This window comes from Scomber japonicus, chromosome 15 (assembly GCF_027409825.1).
Source record: "Scomber japonicus isolate fScoJap1 chromosome 15, fScoJap1.pri, whole genome shotgun sequence".
Classification (NCBI taxonomy): Eukaryota; Metazoa; Chordata; class Actinopteri; order Scombriformes; family Scombridae; genus Scomber; species Scomber japonicus.
In genome coordinates, this window is record NC_070592.1 from 25,422,251 (window position 1) to 25,433,051 (window position 10,801).

General features: G+C 43.3%; 1 protein-coding gene across 1 annotated transcript in view; it reads right to left on the bottom strand.

Annotated features, from left to right (window-relative positions):
- Positions 1-4,907, bottom strand: part of arid1ab (AT rich interactive domain 1Ab (SWI-like)) — a 53,529-nt gene extending 48,622 nt beyond the window's left edge. Inside the window, 1 exon segment of the mRNA XM_053334178.1 lies at positions 3,731-4,907. Within this exon segment, the coding sequence (XP_053190153.1) occupies positions 3,731-4,639 (909 nt within the window). The 5' untranslated portion in view covers positions 4,640-4,907.
- Positions 4,908-10,801: the final 5,894 nt, after the last annotated feature.

Sequence of the window (10,801 nt, forward strand, 5' to 3'; positions counted from 1 at the left end):
AGAGCCCTCTCTGCCTGAACTTTGGTCTCTGGGCCGCCACATCAAACACACAACAAGTCCTCTGACTGAACATCATGTGTGCAGAGCCGGTGGCCTCGTGTGACACAATCCACCCCCCCCACCGTCGCCATCACTCATCAGGAAAAGCCCCCCCCCCCCCCCCCAATCCACTCACCTAAAAAAAACAGGAACTATTCGCTTCACCTTTCTGTCCGTTTGACTGTGAGCTCCTGTCCTGCGGGACCACTCCTCAGATTGTGTCAGTTAAATTGCGCTTTCCCCCCTGTCCAAATCTCACCTGCAGCGGTGTGGAGACAAACTCCTGTTAAAGCTCCACAATAGTGATTCGGTGACACTAATGAGATTTTGGAGACGGCGAAAAAATATATAGTTTTCTGCTGCTGTTCGGTGTGCTCAACAGTCTAAATGTTCAATTACCTCCTCAGACACTCTTCCTCCTCTTTCTACAATAACACCGATGATGCTTCTTTACCTCCCCGAAAGCATATTAACACATAAGAAACACCTGCACTAGTGGAAATCATCTATCTTCTTCCTCTTCATCCACATCCAGGACTATGTTAGCTGCACGCTGGCAAATCCGGACCGTCGCCTTCGACGTCATCGCGTAAAGAAACTGTATATTCCTGCTCTTGTTGAGACATTTGAATGTTACAAGCGATGAGAACAATGCGTTCTTTTCTCAGCTGGTTCTCAATGTAGAGTTGTGAACCTTGAAGAGGTGTAAAGCACTGATTCAGAGGTTTAAGTGTTGATGAAACAACAACCAGAAATGACAGCTGATAAAAATGAAGTGTATGAGTAAGAGATGCTTGGAGAAAAATGTCTCAAATCGACTCAAAGTGAAGCTTCAACTGATGCTATCCATTCATCCTGCTTGCTAAGATTTCACAGCTAGCCTCAGGTATGGACACATGAAGTAACAAATTGAAGCTGGGGGGGGGGGGGGGGGGGGGGGGGGGGTTTGGGGGCATCAACAGCAGTGAGCTCATTCAGAGAAAGACACACTCATCAGCAACATATCTCTCACCACTTCTGATAGATTTGTGTATGAAGCGTCGCCGATCAGAAAGTTGATTGATATGATCGTGCTTGTGGCCCTCGCCTTAAGTGAAGTTGTATGATTTATTTATGTATACAACGGTTCAAATGTTTCACTTTTGACGGACGCCTCTGACATCCGCAATTTACCTTTTTTTTAAGTGATGCGGCAAAACGAGCGGACGAACTTGAGCGAAAAGCTTTCAGAAGTTGAACGGCAACAAGTGGTGGGAACGCATCAGCAGATCAACCCTCTGTCCTCACTCATCACCCTCCAGCTGTAAATAAAGCGCCAAGTCTCCTCTTTCACACACATTCAATAAAATCAATAAATCAACCTCTATCACAGGACTATTTACAGTATTGTTAGTGCACGCCACATGCTAAATTGACCAAAAAGCGAGCACATGTGAGCACAAATGACATGAGGATCTATTTATCTATATATAGAATAAATAGAAAATACTGCCATTAGTAAAAGTCAATTATGGATGTGACATACTAATAAAATTAACACAATTGTTCCCCAAAATGAATTAAAAGCGCTGTTTTTGGGTGAGAATCCTGCATATATATACATATGTATCCTTCATGTATCCAGATGTGTTTTAATTATAACGACTTATTGTATAATCTGTGATCAAATTAACTACACAGCTCACAGATGTTGCCTATAGTACAAATGACACCAAACTGTAGAGTAAAAACACTGCACATGTGTCTGTTATCATTGAGAGAGAGAGAGTGAGCGAGCGAGCGAGCGAGCGAGAGAGAGAGAGCAAGAGAGATAGGTAAGCACTCTGTTGACATGGTTACACTCTCTGCATGTGGAAGTAAATTAGGCTATTGTAAACCAGGCTGAAAAAAATAAAAATAAAGCCGTGACACTTGGCTGACACCTTGGCTGCTTGTAAACACAAGCCGAGCCAGTCCGACTCTCTCTCTCTCTCTCTCTCACACACACACACACACACACACACACACACTCTCTCTCTCTCTCCCTCTCTCTCTTTTTCTCACGTGGCCACGAGACGTTTGGGGAGAGCGCAACCAGCCCTCCTCAGCTCCTGATCTGGAAACGGTGGAAAACACAGTCACACAACGGGGCTACATGACCACACCTACTCTATCTGCTGTACCAGAGTCAGCCAACATGAAGGAGAAGTGCACACAGTGTACCCAACAGCAAAAAAAAGGAGAAAAAAAAGAAACTTCAGGTGCACGTCTGGGGGTCAACTGCTTCAAAAAAAAAAAAAAAAAAAAAGGCAGCAGAGATGTGACTCAGCACATGTGAACTTTAAAAAAAACAACAAACAAACAAATAAAAACAATGGTGGCTACATGAATACTGTCATCATGCAAATTACTGCAGTGGGAGGAACTGAACAAAATATATGTGTTCTTAAAATGCTCTCAGCAAGTAAAAGCAATAAGTAAGGTGTTCATCTCAAATGCAATGTGTGATTTTTTGCTGTAATTTGGTTTAGGTGAGAAAATATTTAAATGTATGAATAAATAAAAAAATGCAGATATTTTAAAGCTGCACAAATGCTCACAATTATGTCCAAATTAATAATAAACGCATATAATGGGAATAAACAGAGGGACTATGTTGTCTTGAAACGGTGGAGGAACACATAACTGGGCTGAGAGGGGGCTGTTTTTCTGCAGCCTTCCATTAGATGCAATTATAAATGGCCGAGAGCAGAGGGATGGGGGAGCCAATCAGATCTCGGCTCGCATGTCAACCTAAGACCAACTGTCTCCTGGCTCTGACAGCAGGATTTTACCTCCATAATTCAAATCCCCAAAGCAAAGGCAATCTTGCACTTTGCCAACTCCAACCAGCGGGGCCGTGTTTACAAGAGCGCCGACGCCGAGAAAAAAAGCGGACGGAGCCCGAACCGAGCCGCAATGAATGAAAAAAACCCATCCGTCGAGGATGAAATCAATCGCGGTCACAATCACACACTTTGATACAAGGAAACACTTAGCGGGTTGTAATTGTTGCCATTCTCCGAACTGTGAGACACATCACCACCTTACTGTGCAAACCGCTTCTTTTTTTCTCTCTCGACACACGGGGGTCTTTTCCTAATGATTATGCAAATGTTTAACGGCTATATCGCTGTCATTTGCGTCTTGTTTATTGCGCTGACAGCCGCGCTGACACAACTTTGATAGCACTGGTGGGGAGCACAACACTTTAAAAAAAATAGAGCCCGCGGAGTCTTACAGAAAACAACACGGCACTTTAAACACAACGAGGCTGAAGAAAAGCACTGCGAAGAAATATCACCTTATCTCTCCGCATGCACACACACACACACACACACACAGTCACACACACTTTCTCCTGACAAACTCTTACTCCACTTAGTCAAACTCTTGCCCCGGCACCGAGCAGGGACATACACACACAAACACCCGCCACTCGGTAAAAAGTTGTTTCGAACAGAAAACGAGGCTTGTTTCGCTGTCTAAACACTATTGCAGGGGGTTGGTATTGGGAGAAAAGAGAGAGGCAGCCATTTTAGAGCTCTTGCTACATAGACAATGGCTGGGCCAATGCAATAATGTGCAACTCCACAGTGGGGTTTTTTTCTCTTAGCTACTTGAGTGACTTTTAACTTAGCCAAAGTGTGCCCGAGCACTGAGCGAAGTTTACCTGGTTTCTGTTTGGAGGCTGTCCAGTGTTTCCCGGGCTCATGGGAGGCGGGTGGTGGGTCCTTTGTTGCCAACCCGGATGGACCCCACTATACTGGCTGCTGCCCATGTCTCCTGGTCCCTTGCTGCTGGCCCCTTCCTGATTGTTATAGTCTCCTTGGGGGTAATTCGGGTAGCTCCTGGCAGAGCTGGGGGACGTCAGGAGCTGATTTAAAGTTGGCGTTGACGTAGGTTGTTGGTTCCCCATGTTATACCTCTGGTTATTATAAGAGGCAGCCTGCTTGCCTGGCTGCCCACCAGCCGCCGGAGGCTGGTTGTTACGCGGGGAATTCATGGCCCCGTACCCTTGTCCCTGATAAGAAGTCCTGCTCTGGAACGGGCTGTAGTTGTTATAATGGTTCGGGTAGCCGTGTTCGTGTGAGTTAGCCGGGTAAGGGTCCATCATGCCCGGCCCCGATGCAGCTGCCATGCCAGGGCTTTGTTGTCCGCCATGTTGATGAAAAGGGGCCCGGCTGTAGTGCTGGTTGTAACCGTAAGGAGGTGGAGGAAAGGGGCCCTGGTGGTGGTGGTGGTGGTGATGATGGTGTCCCATCCCGGGATGGTTATTCCCTTCGGGCCCGCCTGAATCATTCTGATTACTGCTATTATTATTATTATTATTTACCCTGGGCAAATTCCCGTTGCCGTTCTTCATGTCAGGATCCCCTCCTCCTCCTCCCCCAGCATTCCCAGCATCGGTCCCGTCCTGCAGCTCCTTCTGGCCGGGAGATCCGCCGTCAGGTCCCGGTTCCTTATTTTCATGCTGTTTCTCACCCGGTACCGACTCCTCCTGCGGGTCCCGATCCGGCTTTTTGAGTTCGGATGGCGGGTTAGGGTTGAGAGTGGCGACGCTGGCGACCTGAGCGGCCATGATATCCCTCTCTCTCTCTCTCCCCCACTCTTTCTCTGCCTCTCTCTCTCAGCACGGCGACTCACTCACAATCAAACTCCGAATAACCATTTAATATAAATACAAGTATATTTATAACAACGTACCCGCTGTCCCGGTTCATTCCCTCCCTGTGCCCTTCCGCCCGGACCGGTATCCGGTAATCCACCGCGACTCCGTTTCAAGTTAAAACAGAGAGGGGGGGGAAAGTTTGTGAAAAGAAAAAATATATAAATACAGAGCCAGGGAAATGAATTTCATCCACACAAGTGTATGTGTGTGTGTGTGTATGTGTATGTGTGTTGGAGGGGGGGGGCTTCTGTTACAGAGCGAGAGCTAGAAATCAACCAAACCAGCACGAGGCTCCGCGAGACACAGCCATCTTACCGACCTGTCGCGAGAAAACGAAAACCCGGAACGGAGTTGAGGCAGAGTAGTGGATCCGGACCGCTCTCACTGGCTAATAACAACATTGTTTATACCTCAGAAGAGCCATTATTGTTGGTCTAATGCGTTTTAAAACGGAACTCATGCATAAAAATGTCTTTGGATTCGTAAAGCCCTGTTTGTTTGCATAAAGTATAGGTCAGTGTGAGACTCATTAAGTGTTGCATATAGCTGAAAGGCTTTAACAAATAAAGATAAACAGCAAAGAGCTATCTGTTAAAGTGAGTTTATTTCATTTAGATTTAAAGATATGCATTTAATCCATTTTATTTGACAAAATATGCTCTATACCCCATTTAATCTTATTTAAAGGACCTACACCTACATTATTAGTGTATATAATTCATGCTTGTGTGCATACATGATACTAATACTCTTGACTACTGAATGTAGGTCATAAATAGCTGTCTGCCTTAAGAAGTAAACATCATTTCACCCCTGATCCAATTCTCACCAAACTAAGTGCTTACATATTTACATTCAGTTCAAGTATATTTAAATAGCCACATGCATTCATGCACAAGGCTTTTATCTAACAGTGCTGAATACCACAGACTTCATGTCTACAGTATGATGGTATTAAACAATTAATATAATATGTACCTTTCCTTTACCATAATGCTTTGCCTTGAAGTCAGCCATAAGTTTTTCAAGCATTCTGATTACAAAAATTGTTTCATGCATGAGCTGTGTGTTCTTCTTTGTCAGGGTCATTTTGTGCACTTTTATCTTATTAGCTCGTTAAAGGAGTGGAGCAAAACCGGACTACAATGTCATCTTCTGTTAAGACCGAGCTTAATGGGTGGAAGTGACTGCTTCCATACTGCTGCCTGCCATGTGTCGACAACAGCAAATGATGAGAGGAGCGAGTACAGCGGAGGAAAGTAGAGGAAAGCATGAAATTACAACCTGTGCATGTCTGTGCAGTGAGCGCCTGTGTGTGTGTGTGTGTGTGTGTGTGTGTGTATGTGTGTGAGAAAGAGTGAGAGAGAGAGGAGGATAGAAAAGGAAGAAGGATGGGGGATGGACTGAGCCAGTCACAGAGCAGGAAGTGAAGATACATAAAGAGAAACAGTGGTGGTGGAAAAGTCACAACGTATAGGCCGCTGAAATTCAACATCACTTATCTGTTTAAAGTCAAATCCAACACTAACACATACAAGAAATAGAGATTATTTGGAGAAGGCTTAAGTCTCCCCTATACAATTAATAGGAACAGGCACCCTGTGTCTCTCTACCACTCTCTCTCTCTCTCCCCACCCCCTTTCTTCCTGCTCTCTGCCTGCCTGCCTCACGCTCTCCTAGCAGCAGCAGCCTTCGTGCTGCCTTCATGTGCAGTCAGAATTTTCAGAAAGCGTGCCCTGAGTCAGACGTGAAAGACTCCTCCACAGTACAAAAAAAAAAAGACATTACTAACTGCGGAGGGGAAGTCTGAAATTTCCCGCCACATGCTTCCTTAGTTACTGTGATGTGATTATAAAGCCCTGTGATAAATCTTTAATACACATAAGTAAAAAAGTGAAGTGAGATGAAAAAAGTACTTTTAAGGCTCCACTAGCTTTACAGTGACACTGGTGCCTTCAGCAGCAAACATTAAAGGAAAGAAATAGAGTATAGACACATGGATTATTATGAAGATGTGTGTGTGTGTGTGTGTGTGTGTGTGGGTTGAGAGAAAAATGTACAAGAATCTGTTGTAAGTAAAGTTTTTGTCTTCATCAACAGCATATTCACCCAGCTCTTGACAAATGTGAGGGAGTAGAAATGTATAAAATATGTATGGTTTTATCATAAAGAAGGGAGAAATGGAAATGGAAAGATAGTGTGCATTTCAGTGGCATGACATGCAAAAATTTGCTTTCATTTGCTTTTCAATTTCTACCTTATCTAAGACATTATTTTCTCAATTTGATTATGTAAAGTGGTTCTTAGTCACATGCGCAAAAACAAACACCAACCAAGACAACGAATGCAGGCTTCTAATGTGGCGTAAAAGTTTGTCATTTCCAACCAGAAAGCACTTGAATGCTGCAACACTGTGTTGTCACGAGCCTCGGGTGGAGCACTTGAAGGCAGCATCACCGCTTGCAAAAGCAGCAGAACTTTGCTATGTGAATGTGGGGGATGGGAAGCAGCAGCTCTCTGCTCTGCTCAGCCCTTTCTCTCTACAATGCGGGGCTTTCTGCTCACATTGCTCACTCTGTCAGTGGAAAAAGAGATCCTCTTTTACTTCAAGTTTTACTTAGGAACCAACAAAAATATCCACATGTATTTTAAAGCTTGCAAAGACAGCTTTTGTGTGTTTAATAAAGGAGAGTATGCAGGGTGGAGGGGGTCAGCTCAGCTGCTGTCTGCTTATATAGGCTAAGGGAGGGAGTGTGTATGTGTGTTAGCAGAAAGCGCAGAGACAAGGCTGTGAGGGAGGAGGGGGGTAGGGAGCTTCTTTTTCTTTTTAGCATAAACTTGCTGTTTATTATCAAGGGGTGCAGTCGCTCTTCTTCTCTCTTTCATATTTTTGTACCTCATAAAAGAAGCACTACATTCTTGCTTTCTATGCTCTGTTTTTCCAGTCTTATTTTAGAAGTGGCTTCAAAAAATGTGCTGTATTTTCAGCACTCACCTTGAAAAAAAAAAAAAAGAAATATTTATCTGTTCTTCAGCTCTGTGTAGCTGAAAAGTGACTTGAAAGCCTTGACATCATATGGTATGTTTTAGATCTCTTTGGGTGAGCAACAACATGATGCTAAAGACCTCATGTGCTTTGAAGAGTGGCATACATTTATTTATGTGATTCTTGTTTTACAAGGATATTATGTTCTCTAAAATGCCACACTGCCTGTCCAGACGCGCTTAACAGCAAACATGAGGACCTCCATAACACAGATTTAATGGGGACACTGTGATTGTTGAAACTGATCCGACTCTCACTTCGGAATACCGATCAGAAAGGCCCGTCTATAGTAGTTTACAGATGATGTTACAATTGCAGTTGCTCTACTATTTGCTGTTTCCACCCAACAGATAATTGAATGACTTGACGAAAAAAGTGTTACCATGAAAACTTCTCACTGTGAGTCTCTTGTCATAATCCTGTCTGGCTCGTGTCGAATAAAAAGTCACACTTCCCACATGATGGCATAGCATTGTCTGCCTTTTGTCTTAATTCACATCCATTCAAACAAAGAAGAAAATCTGATGTTCTCTTCAGATTGGAGCTGTCTGGACTTTATCACATTTGGGTCTTTGCTCTGACTGTTGATTGTATGGGAGAGGCAGAGAGGGGATGGGGAGGGGGGGGGGGGGGTCATGTGACACCCACCCATCTGTCCCAGGATGATGATTTAAGAGTGTTTACTTGTGCCCCGACCGCCGCCTCCCTCTGAGGATGACCATGATGCATCACCTTCAGCCTGGTGCCACGGCTTCCTTGGCCGTCTCCAAGGCAGCAGCTTGGACTTCATCCAGGGGTCTTTTTCTCTTTTAATCATTATTAAACTGATATTAGATGTTGATTAGAAGGAAAGAAAAAGAAAGCGACAACTGAAGCGGCGGAGAAAAGCCACGTTTAAAGTTGCAAAAAGTTGGGAGGAGTTCATTATTCAAATAAGACGAGTTATAAATGAAAAAACACAAATTTCAGCGGACAGGCTCGGGCCATAAATATTTTACGAACCCAACTAAGCCAAAATATTCTATTTCTGTTAATTTATGTAAGCCTTTGATTTTCTTAAGTATGCATTTTTAATGTGGTAACTTCCTCTGATCTTCGGACAGTAAAAAGTGTCACTTTTGTTGAGCGAGTTAACTGATGACTGATCATTCAGGAGTTTTTCTTTTATTTTAATCCCTCGGGATCCAGTCTGGGAATGGAGCCACACAATCACCAAGACAACCCAATAAAGTGGCGTGGAATTTCCTAACAAGAGTGGAGTTGAATTCAGACACACACACACACGGATACACGGCACACACCCACGTGTACAATAGAGGCCTGCCCATTGGTCCGAAGGCCCATTATACCGAATCCCAAATGGTTCGAAAAGTGTCCCATTGGACCGAACGGCCATTAGTCTGACGGCCCGTTCTCCTGAAAACAAGCGTCCATTGCTCTGCAGGCCCAATGCTCTGAAAATACACACTCAGGACTTGTTGGAGTTAATTTACTGTCAGCCTTACTACATTTTTAGACTTCATTAACATATTGCTCAGGTCTAGGTTCCCCATTATATAGATACTCCTCTTAAATTGACTTCATATGACTCCTAAAGAAAGTCTTTTCATTTTGGCTGATATTTAACTTTAACAGCTCTTTTAAACGAATGTAAGATGTGTAACGTTATTGTTCAACTCCGGAAAGCCATCAGTCAGAACGTCCACGCAATTTTTATGCTGTGATTTCATTAAATCAGTTTAACGCTCATCCAGAACGAAATGAATCGTTAAAAGTCTGTTTGGGAAGTTCATTTACATTTTAAACGACTAATGGTGAGGTAGCAACACAAAAATGCCAGTTTTTACTATATAGTTTAGCAGAGTCACCTGTGTACTAACAACTGATTGGAAAAAATGATCACTTCAGTAAAATAAGTTGTACATTCAACAGAAATGTTACAGTAAACATTTTTAGTTAAATGTAATTAAATCCTATCAGAAAGTATTCACTTGTTTCTTACTGTTGGAGGAAAACTCCCGTTAGCATATTACGGCTCATAGATTGACACTAACTCATTTGGTGAACATTTAGCATAATTTGGAATTAATTTTAGCTAACATGGATTTTCCCAACTAATGCTAATCTGCCTTAACGGTCATGTGTGCATATTTTTGTAACAGCTAATTTATTAAATTGGACTTGTAGTGTGTGAAACATACCTAATTTAGCAGAAGACCATAGTCATAAAAAGTCAGATAATAAACATGATCAGTGTCTGATAACCAACAATGACACACTGCCATTCTTTTTATTTAGATGTTACAAATAGGCTACCTCGGTCACCCTTAAGAGCAAAGTGTATTTTGATGTGCTTGTTAGAAAATAATTATGTTTTATGGTGCGGTTAAGGTCTGGTTAGGGTTTGGCACAGTAACCAATTGGTTATGGTTTGGGAAAGATCATGGTTTGGGTTCAAAACAATAACATACACGCTGAGAATTTATGGCCCACATGAGTCCGTCATTAATACACACTTGGGCCAAACATGAGCACATGGGCGGCAATCCCACACTGAGACTGTCCTGACCACACACACACACACACACATACACACACACACACACACACTAAAACAACACACACAATTACAACAGTTGGGTCCTGTCCAGATGGTTGCCAGGCAGCAGTTCAACGCATAGTCTGGAGTGTGTAGAGGAAGGAAGTGCCACTTTGAGAAGTGCAATGGGTATCCGGCTCATTCCCAGACATACTGCGTGCGTGTGTGTGTGTGTGTGTGTGTGTGTGTGTGTGGTGGAACCTGCCATTTAAACTTACACCTGGCAAACACACACCCACCACTTTGTAAACAGTGCCGTGAAGAGGAATGTGCACTACAAGTCCTGCAGGGGTTCCTAATGAATGAGAACAATACGTTTGATATTGGCTTTCACAATAACAAAAAAAGTCTTCACACTTGGGGCCTCAGTATACATTTAATCCAAACATACACCTCTGATAAATGAAAGGATATTAAAAAGCACTTG